The sequence below is a fragment of the Mobula hypostoma genome, chromosome 6 (assembly GCF_963921235.1).
Source record: "Mobula hypostoma chromosome 6, sMobHyp1.1, whole genome shotgun sequence".
Lineage (NCBI taxonomy): Eukaryota > Metazoa > Chordata > Chondrichthyes > Myliobatiformes > Myliobatidae > Mobula > Mobula hypostoma.
Genome location: NC_086102.1, coordinates 171,182,575 through 171,201,361, shown reverse-complemented (window position 1 = coordinate 171,201,361; position 18,787 = coordinate 171,182,575). Strand labels below are relative to the sequence as shown.

At 41.5% G+C, this 18,787-nt stretch overlaps 1 protein-coding gene across 7 annotated transcripts in view; it reads right to left on the bottom strand.

Annotated features, from left to right (window-relative positions):
• Positions 1-18,787, bottom strand: part of fmnl2a (formin-like 2a) — a 249,783-nt gene that overhangs the window by 104,693 nt on the left and 126,303 nt on the right. For all 7 annotated transcript variants that reach the window (XR_010018460.1, XM_063052256.1, XM_063052258.1 and 4 more), the window contains exon 2: positions 10,950-11,033. Coding sequence is in view for 6 of the 7 variants with exons in the window: in XM_063052256.1 (XP_062908326.1) it covers positions 10,950-11,033 (84 nt within the window). In the remaining variant the exon portion in view is untranslated. The remainder of the gene's footprint in view (positions 1-10,949; positions 11,034-18,787) is intronic.

The following is an 18,787-nucleotide window of genomic DNA, read 5'->3' as shown; positions in this document are numbered from 1 at the left end:
CTCAGGGTGTCTGACCCTCCAAGGGAGGAGTTGTAAAGTTTGATGGCCACAGGCAGGAGTGACTTCCTATGACGCTCTGTGCTGCATCTAGGTGGAATGAGACTCTGGCTGAATGTACTCCTGTGCCCAACCAGTACATTATGTAGTGGATGGGAGACATTGTCCAAGATGGCATGCAACTTGGACAGCATCCTCTTTTCAGACACCACCGTCAGAGAGTCCAGTTCCATCCCCACAACATCACTGGCTTTACAAATGAGTTTGTTGATTCTGTTGGTCTCTGCTACCCTCAGCCTGCTGCCCCAGCACACAACAGCAAACATGATAGAACTGGCCACCACAGACTTGTAGAACTTCCTCAGCATCATCCAGCAGATGTTAAAGGACCTCAGTCTCCTCAGGAAATAGAGATGGCTCTGTCCCTTCTTGAAGACAGCCTCAGTGTTCTTTGACCAGTCCAGTTTATTGTCAGTTCGTATCCCCAGGTATTTGTAATCCTCCACCAGGTCCACACTGACCCCCGGATGAAAACAGGGGTCACCAGTGTCTTAGCCCTCCTCAGGTCTACCACCAGCTCCTTAGTCTTTTTCACATTAAGCTGCAGATAATTCTGCTCACACCATGTGACAAAGTTTCCTACCGTAGCCCTGTACTCAGCCTCATCTCCCTTGCTGATGCATCCAACTATGGCAGAGTCATCAGACATCAGAGTTAAGAGTACTCCTTGCGGTTGGTTTAATTAACCTTTGGTACAGGCTTATGTTACAGGTATGAGAGTAAGTCGAGTGCAACACGCCAACGTTGTATACCATCAGATCACTAATAGCGGACATGGAAAGGCAGCTGTGTCCACCATCCTTTCTGACTGATTCAAATTAAAAGGGACATCCATACAGATATCTAGAACACTTCCAATTGTTTGTATAAAAAGGCAAACATTTCGAGGTTAGTTCGCTATTACTCAGAATGCTTACAATTTAAACCACAAATTGAGAAAGTACAAGTTGTATATTGAAGCAACCAATCAAAATAGACAATGAAAGCCTGGCGCTTTCTCAAATGTGACCTGTAGTCTCTTTCAGTGTTGAGACTGACAAGTATCCAGAGTTAGATCAGCTGCCCTCTACAGCAAGAATAAGCTGGAGGTGCAAAAATTAACTATCTGTCTACTGGGTACATTAAGAACTTTGCACCACTTGACAAGAAAGAGGAGGTACACCATGAGTAAAGTCTCCTCAAGTGTCCACACTGAATATCGGTCAGTATTCACAGCTCCAGCTCTGTTTTCTGTTTAGTAGGGTTGCCTGGAGTTGTGCCAAATAAACCAGACTTTCCCATTTAAACACATGAATACTACCACACACCCAAAAGTTCACTCATGAACAATAAAACGGTCCGATAACTAAATCAGAAATAATTTCCAAAAAAAAAGCGTGATTTCTTTTTCACTCCCAATTTACAGCTATAATTTCTGGCTCTGGAATCACTACTTTAGCAGCAAGTTAAAGTTACAGTATATTCTCCTTTAATAAAATCGATTCTCACCACCACCACCACCCATGTCAACATCTGAAGCATTTTATTAAAGCGTATAATTATCTTGAACTTGGCAAGTGAACTTTCCATATAATCCCTGGACAGAGACTGAGTAATGTGATCTATCCTCTGTTTCCTTTTCCCTTTGCCGCTTAATGTTTCACCGATAAACAAAAATATTAACATCAGTGTGTATGAAATAAGATTTCTTTCCCCCAAGGCAAAACTTTTTCTTAAACGTAAGACAGCCTGATATTTCACCTCAGTAAGATCAAATTAAAACAAAAGCTCATCTCTGGAGTAACCACAATCAATTTCATTTTGGAGAGTGATGCAATGAAACAGAGTCAGTACCTATGTCTGAGAAATTAAAATTGGGACTTTTATCTGTTGCTTGAGCCATAACAGGAGCACTGAACCAAAAATAATGCACTTTATAAGATTAGGAATAATATGTGGAAGTGTGTTTTGTCTACTGGAGTAGTCATAGTTCTTCATTCTAAATTGTGGTACAGGCAGATTGCACAAATATTTCTTGTTACCGAAAGCAAAATGTGTTACTGCTAGAATATTTACAATCCACCAAAAGTATGGTGTGATAATAGAGGCAAATACATTAGAGCTTTTTAAGCCACGTTTAGATAGGCACATGAACGTGAGGAAGATGGAGGGATACGGGCATCGTGTAGGTAGGAGGGATTAGTGCTTGGGGGTTTTTGATTTACTTTTTAGCTGGTTTGGCACAACACTGTGGTCCGAAGGGCCTGTTCCTGCGGTGTACTGTTCTATGTTAACAATTTAAAAACCATTTTGCAATACTTAAATGCTTTTGGGCCTAGATTTATATGTTTTTGTTTAGAAATTGAGTCGAATAACCATGTTAATTGATTAATATTACCATACAGAATAAATCCAAAGCAAGCTTTGTACCAGTGGAACACTTTGAAGCATCGTAGGGAAGTTTTGGATCATATAACAACATACAAAATACAAGCTGGAGGAGGTCATGAGGCCTTGTGCGACTGCTCTCCATTCAATAAGATCGTTCTATTTCAGCATCAGTTTTTTTGCACTAACCCCATTTCCGTCAATATGTTTAATATCTCAAAACTACTAATCACTCTTTTGAATACTTAATAACTCAAAACTACCAATCAATCGCTCGTTTGAGTACCTTCAGTGAGTGAGCTTACCCTGCCCCCTTGGGTAGAGAATTCCAAAGATTCTCTACCCCAGGAATTTCTGCTCAACACTATTCTGAATGAGTGACTCATTACTGTGAGACAGCGTTCTATAGACATGCAGCAAGGGTAAACATCATCTCTGCATTTCTTCTGTCCAGCTCCATAGGAACTTTGTGCATCTTGATTAAGGTTATATCTCATTCTTCTAGCATCCGATAGTATAGGTCCAGTCAGCTTAACTTCTCCACACCCTCACCTAGACATGAATCTGATGAACTTGCCGTCACAGAGAAGGTATTAAATCCTCCTTTCAGTACAGAGACTAAACCTGTGCACAATATGTTGAATGTGCTCTCGTCAGGGCCCTTTATAATTGGGGGAAGATATCCCTATTCTTGCACACAAATCATATTGCAGTTTTGGTTTTCCTAAGTGACTGACAGTGGAGGTAGAGACGGAGGAACGACGTTTTAAGTCTGGACACCTGACAGGAAGCCCACAATCAATCGGGGAACTGCAAAGTTTATCGTCTACCTTGTGAGTTGTGGAAAATCAATAGCAGGCACCTCAAGAGCACTAGAAAGATCCCACCAATGCTATCTCTACAAAATCACTGACAGGATAATCAAACCAGAGGCAGCATTTCCTACGCCATTAACCCCAGCATCAGGGCCATTATTAGACTCAGTTGTCTCTGATGGGCAGGCCACATTGATCAAATACCTGACACTGGACTCCTGAAATAGACGTTCTATTTCAGCTCTGCCAATGAAACAGATTACGAGGTGAAAGGTTGAAACTAGTTCCGAGGTTCAGAGCACATCAGGAAAGAGCATAATCGCCAGTGACTCATGTAACCCCTGTCTAAACTTGGGAGAGATTACACTGAGCATGGCATTGAGAACCTTGAGATCATTCATCAGGAACACAGTGGAAGGACCCTCCAAGCTACTTGTCCCATTAGGATCTTCGTGGCAGAGTACGGGACCCCACACTGGTGTCGTCACCAGCTCAGAACTTGAAATGGAATGGATACAAACCATCTGGATCTGAGACCATGCTACAACAACCTCGAACATTTCTGTACCAAGCTGAGTTTAGCTTTAAATGAGACGGTTCTCTCATTTCAGCACAAAGTAAACTTCTATTATATCTAAATCAGCTACTTTCACAAATGTTTAACAAAAAATTGCTTTTAGAGCACACTTTTCCTCTATTTTGGGGAAATTAGAAGTGAAATGTTATTCTCTGTTCTATTTCTGGCATCACTTCCTTTATTGAAATAGCTTACACCGCTTCCAGATGTACCTTATCCTTCAAATGCATGATATTCATCCATATCTGCTAAAATGCTCAAACAGCTACCTCCCTATCTCAGTAATTCAGTGCTGTGGAACAGTATGTACCAAGGAGTGGTGGCTGTTTAGACTAGCAATCCAAAAACCTGCACTAATAATTCAGAGAATTCAAGTTCAAACAACTGCCTGGCTTGATTTGATTGCTGTTTGACAAATAAAGGCCTTCAAGTAAAATGCAATTCAACTTCAATAATCTGGCATGCTCAGGACTTTTGGTAGTGTTGAACTACCAGATTTTCCAGACTGCTGACTTCCATTTGGACACATCCATTCCCCACATCTCTTCTATTTCATTCTCTTTTTTTTAAATACATAATAATAATAAATAAAAATTTTCAGTAACTGTTAAAGGAGGATAAAGTCTGGTGAGCCTAAAAGGAGTGGGAGGAGAATGAAGCCACGGTGGTGTGGCGGTTAGTGTCCGAGTACAGTGGAGCCCGGAGTTCAGAGTTCAATTCCGGGGCTGTCTGTAAAGAGTCTCGACACGTTCTCTCTGTGGAATGCATGGGTATTTCCTGGGTGCTCCTGTCTCCTCCCACAGTCCAAAGGTGTATCAGCCAGGTTAACTGGTCATTGTAAACTGTTCCGTGATTGGGTTAGGGTTAATGAGGGTTGTCGGGGGTTATGGGGCGGTGTGGTTCGACGAGCCGGAAGCACCTACCCGCGCTGTATTGCTACATAAATAAGTAATAGCGAGTTTGAACTTGGCAAAACGAGTTGACACATACAAGCAGTCTGCCTCTTGCATTACAGTACCCATGTTCCTGACTGTTAGCATTCCCGACCCCGACTCAGCCGTACATCGAACTCCCTGCCTCACCTTCGGGTTAACAGGTGTGCCAGGATTTCCAAACAACTGGAAGATGCATGACAGAGTTATATTTCATGATAGGTGGCACATCAATCAGGTGTGATGCTGCAGTCTGTTTGCCACTTAGCTTCACGCCTCTGGAGGAGCAAAGAATAATCCATTCTAATCCAACTCTTTGAGTCCTGTGGTCTTCCGATGAGGAAGTCAAGGATCCAGTTGCAGAAGGAAACAGGGAGGCCCGGGATTCAACACTTGCTGAATGGATGACGGTGCTGAATTTGTGCTATGGATTTTGGGCGACAGTATGCTGAAAACAGCATCCTACATGTATACAGCGCATTGAACATAACCACAAAAAAAATGCCATGGAAAGGTAATGACACAAATGAAGTGTGTCTATATTCCACATATATTAGAAAATACGCACATTGATGGCAAAAACAGCGTACAATCAGCAATACTGGATATTCAATACTGCTGGGGGAGGGGAGGTGTGACCTAGCAGAGGGAAGTCACAGCCACCAGGCCTCTGGCACTGAATCTGCCTCTGTGACTCAAGGAAGGAGGGGAGAAGGGGTGACAGGGGATTTATTGGTTAGGGAAACAACAGAAAGGAGGCTCTGTGGATGAGGACGAGATACCCAGTAGGTTTGTTGCCTTGCAGCTGCCAGGATCCGGGACATCTCAGATCGAATCCTCAGCAAGTGGGAGAGTGAGCAGCCAGAGACAGGAAGAGTGACGGGGCCCTGCAAAGTGAGTTCAGGGACTTAAGGTGCCAAGTTAAAAGACAGGACCTCCAGGGTTGCGATCTCAGGTTTCCCATCCGTGGCATGTGCTAAAAGTAGGAAGATCATACAGTTTAACATATGGCTAAGGAGTTGGTGGAGGAAGGAGGATATCAGATTTTTGGATCATTGGGCTCTCTTCCAGGGAAGGTGGGACAGGTACAGAGAAGTCGGTTTGCACCCAAACTGGAGGGGGACTAATATCAGACATTCCACCTCTCCCGGAAGTTCCGGGAGTCTTCCACATATTGACAGCGGCTCCCTGATGCCCGCAAATTATATACAATATCCTGGAAATTGATTTTTTTGAGAGAGAGAGAGAGAGCGAGAGAAAGCAGGCGAGAGAGAGCGGGCGAGGGCGAGAGGGAGCGAGAGGGAGAGAGAGAGCGAGAGAGAGCAGGCGAGAGAGAGCGGGCGAGGGCGAGAGGGAGCGAGAGGGAGAGAGAGAGCGCAAGCACCATGGCAGTGTTCCAAAAAGAAGAAAATATAAAACATACTTCACCCCAGACTACACTAAAGTGTACTCCTGCCTAACAGGGGTCAAAAATAATGACAGTGTTGCTCGCTGTACTGTTTGCAACAATGACTTTTCTATTGCCCATGGGGGGTTAAGACTGTAACAGACATGTTAAAGTGAGTTTAACAGGTGTCATTCGTTCATTAGTGTAGCTAACGTTATTTAAACTAGCTGGCTAGCTGCTAAAGAGCTACTCTATTGCAGACATCCCACCTCTCCTGGAAGTTCCGGGAGTCTCCCGCAAATTGATAGCGCTACCTCCCTGAAATGAGTTTTTGCAGGGTGGGATGTCTGTAATATCCTAGTGGGAAGATTCACTACTGCTGCACAGGGGTGCTTAAACTAAAGCTGCAGGGGTACAAGAACCAGAATTCCAAAACAGATAATGGAGAGCTTGTGGAGAAAGATGCTGTTTAGACCTCAGTCAAAGTCAGGAATCAAAAGGCTGAGCATGGTGCAACTAGTGTCCTGAGCTGTGTATACTTCAATGCAAGAAGTATCGTAGGAAAGGCGGATGTGCTCAGGGCATGGATCAGCACCTGGAATTATGACGTTGTAGCCATTATTGATACTTGTTTGCAGGAGGGGCAGGACTGACAGCTTAATATTCGGGGGTTCCATTGGTTCAGGCTCGACTGAACAGGTGGGATTAAAGGAGGAGGGTTGGCGTTACTAGTCAGGGAAAATGTCACAGCAGTGCTCAGTCAAGACAGACTGAAGAACTCGCCTAGTGAGGCTTTATGTGTGGAACTGAGGTATAAGAAAGGTATGACCATGTTAATGGGGCTATATCATAGACCACCCAATAATCCGCAGGATTTAGAGGAACAAATTTGTCGAAAGATCGCAGACGGTTGCAGGAAACACAAGGTTGTGACAGTAGGTGATTTTAACTTTCCACACATTGACTGGAACTCCCATACTGTAAAAGGACTCATGGAACAGTGTTTGTCAAATGTGCTCAGGAATGTTTCCTTAATCAGTATATAATATACTGTAGAAGTCTCAATGAGAGAGTGTGCAATACTTGATCTCCTATTAGGGAATTAGACAGGGCAGGTGACAGAAATTTGTGTAGGGGAACACTTTGCATCAAGCGATCATAATGCCATTAGACTGAACGCAAATACTGAAAAAGATTAGTCTGGTCTGGGGTTGAAATTCTATATTGGAGAAAGGCCAATTTTCATGGTGTCAGAAAGGATCTGACAAATGCGGATTGGGACAGGCTGTTTTCTGGCAAAGCATGCCGTGGGAGGCAAGTGCCGAAATTGCAGGGGCCCCGAGCAGAAATATTTAAAACACTCTTAGCAACAGGTGAAGTACCAGAGGATTGGACATTAGCTAATGTTGTTCTGCAGAGACTTCTTCGCTCAGAGGGCCGTGAGAGCGTGGAACGAACTCCCAGCACAAGTGGTGCATGCAAGCTTGATTTCAAAGTTTAAGTAATGTTTGGATGGATACGTGGATGGGAAGGGTATGGAGGGCTATGGTCCGTGTGCAGGTTGATGGGACTAGGCAGATGAAATGATTCAGCAGAGACTAGATGGATTGATGGGGTTAGTCAATTCAAATGGTTCGGCATGGACTAGACAGGCCAAAGGGACTGCTTCTGTGCAGTACTTTTCTATGACTCTGACTACTGAAGGTAGACTCTCTTTTCCATTTTCCTATCTTATTACCAAAGAAGGAATGAAACATCCTCTTTTAAAGAATTGTGTATAGTACTTGCTCAGATTCATTACAACCTGTCATATTTTAAAGAGAGGGCACTCTAACACCAGAAAGAACACCAAAATGGCAGAGTTTAAACCTAGCAAAACTCACATGCACTGAAGCAAAAATCAAGAATAATCTTCCAATTTCCATCATCTGATCTTATAACTGATGCGGAAGCTATACAAATACTGCATTAAAGATATCCTTTTCAAATCAAATCTCCTCCTACAGAATCAATCACTTTATCCTTTTCTCTGATTCCAGAATATTATGGCACCCTAAACTGATTTATCAATTAAGTAGATTAGCCTTCAGAAATGTTTCAATCTGATTTTTCAGCTCATCTTGGCTGCAATGATAGAAGGGGTTAGACAATTGGTTTCAGTCCCCGATATAAAAAAGATAGACCTGATTGTCTGCATTGCCAAATGACCTTCACTAAAATGTGCTTATTTTACAGGGCATGATCAGCTCCTGATTGCTCCCCCTAACTGACCGACTAACATCGGCTATCAAAAAACGAACCGAAAGTTGATGGAAAATGAAACAATTAGAAGTTAATGCTTCATGGGAAAATATGAGGGAAAAAAGGGAGTAGACGAGTAGAGAAAAAGTAAATGACGACATGGAATGTATATGAAAATCTGTTATCATCACTGAAAGATAGCAACTGAGCAACTAGCATTTATCACAAGGGATTATGTATTACGCAACCAGTCACTCGTGTGTGACCTACAGTTGTCTTGGATCTAGAAAACAATTGCGATAATCAGTTACTAATCCATTTTAAGTCTTTCAGATCACGGTGCCAGACAGGCAAATCCACCTTACTGGAACTGAAGACAGAAGGTCACTTGCTGTTTATATAATTCTGGCTCCAGGAATGGCCACTGTTTAGTTCAATGATTCTTTTTCACTTAGCAACTGTGTAGTATCTTTTATGAGATAAACACAACACCATAATTACAACTATTCTTGTTTGGTTTCAGTAACAGTGCCGATTGTCACCTTGGCCATTCCGAAACTGTGTCCAATGGAACTTCAGAACTCGATGTTTGAGGGTTGAGATAAATCCCACACGAGGTTTTCCTATTCTTCCAATGATCCTTCAAATCGACAACTATGGTCTCCAATTTCAGAAACTAAATGTTTATTCATATTAGGTACAACTGTTTACTTTAGATCCCTTCCCAGGATAATATCACAGTAATGGTGGGGAAGGGCCATTCGTACATTGATCTGGCTTCATCTCGGCCTTCGTGACAATGAAGCTCTTCTTCTTGCTGAATTGCTTCAACTTCTCCCTGATTGGCTCCACCACATTCTGCGGTTTAGCAAGCATTAAAATCCAGCCACCGTTCCTCTCTGCCTTGATGACTTTTAACTCTCAACAATGCCCACATCCCAAGAAGTCACCAAGCCATAAATTATTTCTCTGACTTCAGCTCCTACCAAACACAACCCTTACATCTTACACTATAAACTCATGAGAAGTCAACTTCCAGAATTAGCATATGGCAACTATTTGGAAAGGCAGGTTGTAAAGGGATTAGTGCTGGTGGAAGATACTGCAATCTGCATGGATGTTACTCTGAGATGATAATAGCAAGTGTTACACGAAGTAGAGCGGATAAAGCTCTTTACTGCTCAGTTCTATTCCAGCAAGTGATACCCGTGGGTGAGGTGGGTATTCCACCTTTAAATTCTTGGGGAAAACAGGACTGTGTCTTTTTCTAGAACGTCTTTTATGAAGATTTTTTAATTGAGTTACTCTCCACATTCCATACTGTACCTGCAGGCATATTCCTAAACCAATCATTTCTGAGCATATACTAAAGCTATACTCAAATTGACGATGATATCAAGAAACCAACAGCTACCAAATGTGGAGAAATTACTTTAGTCAGAGGGTGGTAAACCTGTGGAACTTGTTGGCATGGGCGGCTGTGGAGGCCAAGTCATTGGCTGCATTTAAGGCAGAGATAGATAGGTTCTTGATTAGCCAGGGTATCAAAGGGAATGGGGAGAAGGCAGGGGAGTGGGGATGACTGGAAGAATTGGATCAGCCTATGATTGAATGATGGAGCAGACACGATGGGCCGAATGGCCTACTTCTGCTCCTATATCTTATTGGTCTTATGATCAAACCAGTTATCACACATCATGGCTTGGAAATATATTTCTGAAGCTTCATAGAAATGGAGACCACTTTATCACTGTCAACTAATTTTTGCATTCATTAAAAACAATAATATAATTTTCACGACTTAAGGTCATTGTAGGAGCCACGCATCTGCTTTCTATCTGCATTTTATTCTGTGTTGTGTGTTTATTATGGTAACCAGTGGGACTTGGTAATTCAGTGAAGGGAATGAGTTACTCATTCATTTGTAGTAGCTGGGGACCGGCGGACATCGTATCTTTTGCTGACCACTCGGTTATGTTGAGCTTACACTTGGGTATGCTTAAGTTTCATTGCTTCAAGACTATATGTTTGCTAATTGCTAATAAAGGATCAAATACATATCCTCGACTTTTGGATCAATCATTATTGGCGTCATGCAAGAATAACGATTCCGTAGGGTTGCCAGCTGCGGCAATTGTTCTGACTTTAATTTAGTTTGGCTTGGCTGCTACAGTGATCTTTTCCAGCCTTCACATAGCATGCAACTTTTTTATGCTATGCAAATTACACAACTATTAATTATCATTTGGTTAACTAACAGGTGCTATGCAGCATGCAGACCTGCCCATTCACCTCAATATCTGCTGCACTAACACATCTATTCAATACCCCACGATTAAATGGGAAGCAGAATGTATCACAAACATATATTTAAGCCACTAAATATTAAAAGCTTTGGACGCCACAATAAACAATGATTACAAACACATATTTGGTGTTGAAAGTTAAAGAACAGTTATTGAGAATTCAGCAAGGAGGCCATCTGATATTCATGTGTTCTATATATGTGTTCAAACATTATTCCTTTTCCCTGACTTTATAATTTAAACAAGCAAGTTTTCAGTTGGCATTACCTGGTCACAGATGAGCTCCCATTTCTTCACATTGTCATACTGTCTCAGCAATCTGGCCTTATCAGGAGGAAGGTTCATAGAATTCTGCAACAACAAAGAAAAACGGTTGGTAAACACAAACCATTATATTTGTACCACAATGGCAGATAATAAGTGATTAAGAGGATATTAGGTATCAACAAAACTACTAGCACAATACAAATCAAACTTATTTCCACAAAAGCCAACAGTGAACAGCTTGGTATTTTACCTCAAGGATATGATAGGTCTGAGGATCTATGCTGGGCCCAACATAATCGATGCAGTTACGAAGAAGGCACGACAGCGGCAATATTTCATTAAGAGTTTATGATTTGGTATGTTACAAAAGATACTGGCAAGTTTCTACAGATGTACCCTGGAAAATATTCTAACTGAATGCATCATTGTCTGATATGGGAGGGGGGAGAGGAGGGGGGAGAGGCTACTGCACAGGATCCATAGAAGCTGCAGAAAGTTTGTGAACTCAGTCAGCTCCATCACGGGTACTAGCCTCCACAGTCTCCAGTACATCTTCATGAAGCGATGCCCAAAGTGTCACCAATCATGAAGGACCTCCATCACCCAGGGCATGCCCTCTTCTCATTGCTACCATCAGGAAGGAGGTACAGGAGCCGGAAGGCACACAATCAACAATTCAAAAACAGTTCTTTCCTCTCTGCCATCAGATTTCTGAATGGACATTGAACCCCTGAACACTACCTCATTACTTATTATGCATTACTGTAATTCATGGGTTTTTTTCCTATTATGTATTGCATTGTATTGCTTGCTACCACAAAACAACACATTTTACGACATATGCCAGTGACACTAAACTTGATTCTGAAATGTGCTCAACACAAAGCTGTGTTCAACTTTAAAAATGTTCACTTTCCCCTGCTCTGAGTCCATATAAAAATCATTCCTAAAAATACAATGTCCACTGTATAACACAGAAATCTACAGCACATGACAGGCCCTTCGGCGCACAATGTTGTGCTAGCCACGTAACTTACTCTAGAAACTGCCTAGAATTACCCTACCACACAGCTCTCTATTTTTCTACACTTCACGTACCTATCTAAGAGTCTCTTAAAAGACCCTATTGTATCTGCCTCCACCACCGGCAGTGCATTCCACACACATTTATGTGAAACACTTACCCCTGATCTCCCCTCTGTATCTACTTCCGAGCACCTTAAAACTATACCCCCTTGTGTTAGCCATTTCAGCCCCGGGAAAAAGCCTCTGGCTATCCACACAATCAATGCCTTTCATCACCTTATACCAGGTCACCTCTTATCCTCTGTCGCTCCAAGGAGAAAAGGCCAAGTTCACTCAACCAACTATGTTGATCATCTCCCGAAAATAGTTCAAACTTATCAAACATATTTTACTCAACATGGCCTAACCTTAACAAATCATTACTCTGATCAACTAAACAATGTGTGCAGACACAATTTGAAACATCTCATTCGATCATGGGAAAGATCCATACCAACATTCAACCTTCTAGCAGGGATTGGTACGGCATGAACTAGATGGGCCGAAGGGCTACTTCTGTGCTATTCTTTTCTATGACTCAATTAATATCAACAAGAAACTTGGTAAGTAGGACAATCCTCCAGTAAATACAACTTGGATATTCTGCTTCAATGCTTGATAAAATGTAATGATTGCATCAAACACAAATATAATACCGGTACTGAATATCAAGATATTTCAAGGTACACACATCATCTGCTTCAGAATGGCAATCACTTTTCCAATTTGTTTCCACCTCCATCTCCTTAAATGGAAATGGTATAAATGAGGGAAGACTCGAAGCCGCAGAGATGTCGTTTTTGAGAAGAATAATGAAAATATTGTGGAAGGACAGCATGACAAAGGAGGAAGTGTCACCAAAAGCCAGAACAAGAAGAGAGCTGATATCATCAGTCAGGCAACTGCAGCTGGAATTTCTGGGACATGTACTGAGGAAAGAGAAGCTGAACATCTTGCAGTGACAGGAAAAATTGATGGAAGAAAAATTTCTGGTTGACAGTGTATGACATTTATGAGTTACTTCAAGAGAAAGACAGGCAAAAGTTTGGAAGAGCTTATTAGAACTTCTGATTAATGACAGATGGAAGATCATGATTGCCCACGCCACGGCACATAATCATGATGATAAATAATACATAACCGAAAATCTGAATTCCAGCTGTAGGAAGATTACTCTGCTTCTACATTTTCCATTGCATTATTGCCACATTTTGGCCAGATACAGAGCAGCAATGTATCCTGAACTTTTTCTGAGAAGAATCTGATGGAGTATATTGAAGCAGGCATTAAAATGAAATTAAAAAGATAAAGACGGGAGGGGGGGAGAGAGAAATAGAATGGTGACTTAACACAAGTGTGATCATAGATGAAAAGCCTCAGCAGCAACTCTGTCACTGAGATCAGCAACTTAGTACCAGTAAACAAATAAAAAGATGAAAAGATCACCAAAATTATGCATATTTTTGTCATATCCATGTTCTTCAGAGCATGTCATGGCATATTCAGGAGCACGTAGTGACAATTATTAGTCATGGTACAGAGATGCATACAAGCTCCCCATTTATACTTTCTGTGTGGTGTGTTGTATTGTGTTTTAATGGTACAAGGATACACAATTGATAATGTACAGTATTTTTTCTGATTTAATGTACATTTAATGCAAAATATACTAAAAGATAATTTACTTTAAAACAAGTACACTTACTGAAAATACTTGCCCCCTTAAATGGACATGGCAGAATTCCCACTGCAGAGAGAATATCTCTACATCTATATTCTCACTACAACTATAAAAGATTTGTATTTGTGTAACATATTTTCCATCATGTTCGGAGTCTCCCAAATCTGAGTACTTCAAGGTCAGTTTTTTTTTTAAGAGTTTTGCAGATTGCTATGTATGTAGAAAGGAACAAGACTGACATTTCCCCCTTAGAAAACATCAGTTCTTTTAACTTTAAATTCTAACTATACTAGGAAACTTCCTCAAATTTTACTACACACTGTTGCAAGTAAAGACAAATCAGAGTTTTAACAAAGAAACTCAATGAGTCGGGTAGCATCTGTGGAGGCAAAGGGACAGTGGACAATTTGGATCAAAAAGCTGTGTCAAGACTAAGAACATAGAGGAAAGATAGCTAGTACAAAGAGGTGAGAAACATTGTAAACCAGCAAGTTGTTCGTTAGTCTCCCCGCTCGCTGAGAAAACAGAGGCACCTCCTTCTCCCTTATTAGGGAGAGAGAGAGCCTGTGGTATGTCGAATGCCGGGTGAAACATGAAGTCTTTGGGGTAACAGCAAGTCTGTGTCTTTGCTATTGCTTTGCTCACTCTTGAGTGCTGGGTGGAGAGTGCCGATGCTCTTTTTTTGCCAGTGGAGGAAGGGGTGGTTGTTACTTGCTGACGCGCGGAAGGGAGGGGAGCTGGGGGCAGGGACTTTTGGGGTTCTAACGTTTAACTGTTGTTCATTCTTTGGAGCACTTCTCTGTTTTCGTGGATGGTTGCGAAGAAAAAGCACTTCAGGATGTACATTGAATACATTTGTCTGACATTAAATAGGGTCTTTGGACCTTTGAACCGGCTGAGTGGAACCAGGTGGGTGGGTGATCATAAGACAGAAGAACCAAAGTCGAGAAGGATGAGGGGTTGTTTAGAGACAGAGGCTACTGGGTAATTGGTTGTATGTTATTTCACCTCCCTTTCCCATTCCCCCACCCCTCAACCTCTCCTACTACCGCAGTGAAGCAATCTATAAAACACTATCTCATTCCACCTGGATAGTCTGCAATCCAGATGGAATGAGCATCAAATTTTTGAGTTCAGGTTTAGCCAGACCCACTCTATCCCGATCTCATTTATGCCAGTCCACCTGGGTTCTCTCTCCCGTTCTCCATCATTTCCATTTCCTCTCCACTACCACCCCTCCTCCTGGACAATGTTACCTAGATTAATTACCCTTTCTCACCTGGTTCCTCTGCTCATCACCCATCCACCTATCTACCTGCGCTTCTTCTCACTTGGCCTATCCTACCTATTCCATCCCCCAACTACTTCCATGTGCCCATCACCCCTCCCTTTCCTGGTTCCACATCAGCTTCACGCCCTGTCTCTACCTCCCCCCACCCCCCCCCGACCAACCTGTTCCCATGTACCCTTTTATTTTTACTATCTTTTTCTGACACTAAGCTTCCCCCCATCCCACCACTCCATCTGGCTCCATCTGCCCATCATTCCACTCTCCAGTGGCACCAATGCCTTTGTGCGGAAAATCCTACAAAAGGATTTGGCCCAGTACATTGCTGGTAAAATCCTCCCAACCATTGAGCACAACTACATGAAACATTGCCATAGAAAAGCAGCATCCATCATCAAAGATCCTCACCACCCAGGCCATAGTCTGTTCTTAATACTGTCATCAGGTAGAAGGTACAAGAGCCTCAGGACTCGCACCACCAGATTCAAGAACAGTTCCTACCCCTCAACCATCAGCCTCTTGAACTACACTCAATCTACTTCTGGTGTTCCCACAACCAGTGAGCTCACTTTAAGGACTCTATCTTGTTATTTCATTCTTGTCATTTATTTCTATCTATTTATATCTGCATTTGCATAGTTTGTGGTCCATTGACCCTGCTCACAGTTACTGTTCTGTAGATTAGCTAAGTATGCCCACAGAAAAAGAATCTCAAGGTTGTATGTGTGAAATGTATGTACTCTGATAATAAATTTTACTTTGAACTTCCATTCCTCACCCACCAGCCTCTGCTCCATGCCTTCTCTCACATTTCTGTGCTGGCTGTCTTTCCTCTAACACTGTCCTTGACGCAAGGTCTCAACCCAAAGCATCAACCACCAGTTTGCTTTCACAGATGGAGCTGGACACATCGCGTCTATCTTTGCTTTAGATTCCAGCATTTGAAGTCTCTTCTGTATACAAATCAGAATAATCATGGGCCTGTCCAAATGCTATTTGTGATTGAATGCAATATCCCTCCGTTAGAAGAGTACAAAATTTCAAAAACATTAAGTCACACACAGGTGTATATAGCTTGACCCCCAACTAGAAGTCCTTTCTTAAAATACGTACACCAAACCAATGATATTGTTATTCTAACTGCTGCTCAGAAATTAATCTGCTCAAAATTAAATCTAGCGTTACAAGCACATCATGTAACAGTGATTAGTGAAAATAATACTCTGCAGTAGGGACTCCTTTAAAAAAGCTTTTCAAGTTGCTTGTGAATGTGAGAATGTGCATTCATCAGGTTTGTAAAGTGAACTTGATCTGCCCCTCCAGCATTCATATCCTTTGTCATATTTAGAAGTCAAAAAGCATCACACTGTGAACTTTATTTCAACGTTTCAAGGAACTCAAGGACAAGCCTCAAGCATACGCAGACAAAATTACTTTATGTAAATAAACCTCAGAAGGGCACAAAACAGGTAACTTGATTATGAATACTTAGGAGAAAGCCTGCTACTCCATTTCCCATAACTCGTGCATTTTTTCCTTTTGAAAATGTATTCAATTAATAAGCATGCATTGACTAATTATCATAATATTTCATCAATATGTATTCTAATTCTACTACAGTTGGTTGATTCCTCCAATCATTTTCTCAGTTATGTCATCAAAAAAAGCAAAATAGCAACAGAAATGAAACACAGAATTTTAAAAAGTATCATTAGCAATCTTTATTTGAGGTCCCAGTTTCGCAGGACAATTACACAAGATTATGAATTCAATACAAAATATATTTATTTAGTTTGTTAGTTATTGAGATACAGCATAGAACGGTTCCTTCCGGCCTTTTGAGCCCTGTCGCCTAGCAATTCCCCAACTTAATCTTAGTCTAACCATGGGACAATTTACAATAACTAATTAGCCTACCAACCATTAAGTCTGTGGAGGAAACAGGAACACCCGGCACTGGAGTAAACGGACATGGTCACAGGGAGTACATACAAACTCCTTACAGGCAGTGACAGGAATTGAACCCAGGTCACTCATACTGTAAAGCATTGCACTACACTACCATGCCACCCCAAAGTTCTTAGCTGTCCAAGAGGTTGTCAATGCTTTTTGGGTTTGGAGCAGTGGGAAAGAACAATTTTACCAATTACTTGGTGCTACTAATTGGAACAAAATAAACTGAGAGCTGAAGAGAATTCCTTACAGGGATAGCCATTTGCAAAAACAAGTGAACATTTCAAGTTTAAGTAACAGGGAACAAAATAATGTGGAAATTAATAGCATTAACATTCTCTCCTCGCACCCGCCCCAAAAAAATGGGCTATTTTGTATCACTACCGTAACTGAAGGGGTACTTCTTGGACTGATTCAACTTTACATATTGCATTCACCCAACCTGCATCCTCTATTCCCCAAGCTCACAACAGAACCATGACTCACTGGAGCCCAGTTTTTAACGCTCAAACAGTTTGAAAACTGGTCATTACTGTTTGAGAATCATTTCACTGACTTCTTTCCACAAATAACCAGATAGCTTCTTAGCCTCCAACTGAAACTCCAAGCCCCCAAATCTTCAGAGACAGCCCTCTGAGAGGCAGACTTGGTCCTGTATGGCAGTATTATGCCAACTTGCAGTAGCAGACCCACCACCAACACTTTCATTTGCATGCCAGACCAACAATCACCTGGCAGAGATATCTGGCTGCACTAGAATTTCTACACAAGCAAAGAGCTGAGAAATAATTTGTAATCCCTACGAACCATCAGATGAAAAACAGCGTTTTCAGATGTGGGCTCACATTTGCCCAAAAATATACTGAAGCCATACTGACTAAAATGCCTAGAATTAAGAACTTACTGAGTCCATAGGTAAATTACTACGACCACTTCCCGTCTAGAGCAAGGAGGAAGAAGCAATTCAGAAGAGGCCATTTAAAAATAATTTTAAAGAGCTTTGACACATGAATAGGTTTTAACTCCTCTCTTAATAGAATCAAAAATAAATATTTAATTTGTAAAATTCACTGTGAAGCATACAGAGTGAGGCATTGGGGAAAAACTAAGTCCATTCGGTCGTTAGAGCACACTAAAAGGAGGAATTCAGGAAGATGATACTGCAAATTTAGGGAATAATGCGAACCACTTGGAACATAAGATGGTACATAGCCGCAGAATGAAAGCAGCTCGATGGAAATGGTTCGAAATTGATTCAGTGAATAACCAGCATATAAATGGTGATCAATCCTGAACTGCTACTGTATAATTGTTCTAAAGTAGTATGCAGAAATCTTAGGCACATGTAAAAAAAATTCTGATAACGAAGGTGATTCAAAGATAATTAAATAAGAAGTGCCTAAATATCAAAAAAAATACTACAAAGAGCAGTAAGCAGTATAAAACTAAATCAAGTCAATAATTGGTGTGAGCACCCTTTGCCTTTAAAAATACATCAATTATCTCAGGGACACTGCCAAGCAGTTTTCTAAGAAAATCGGCTGGTAGGTTGTTCCAAGCACCTTGGAGAACTTGCCACAGTTCTTCTGCAGACTTTGGCTGTCTCATCTGCTTCTGTCTCTGTGTAATCCCAGACAGCCTCAATAATGTTGTGATCAGGGCTCCACAGAGGCCATACCATCTGAAACCAGATTTTTAAAAATCTAGGGCTCCTAAGACTGTACATAACTGAAAACTGTTTCAAATCTATTGGTGACTCAGCCAATGCAGCAATTGAGAACACATTCACATTATGATAGGACATACTCCTATCTCATCAGTGTCAAAATAGAGGGGAGAGCCAGAGTCCTT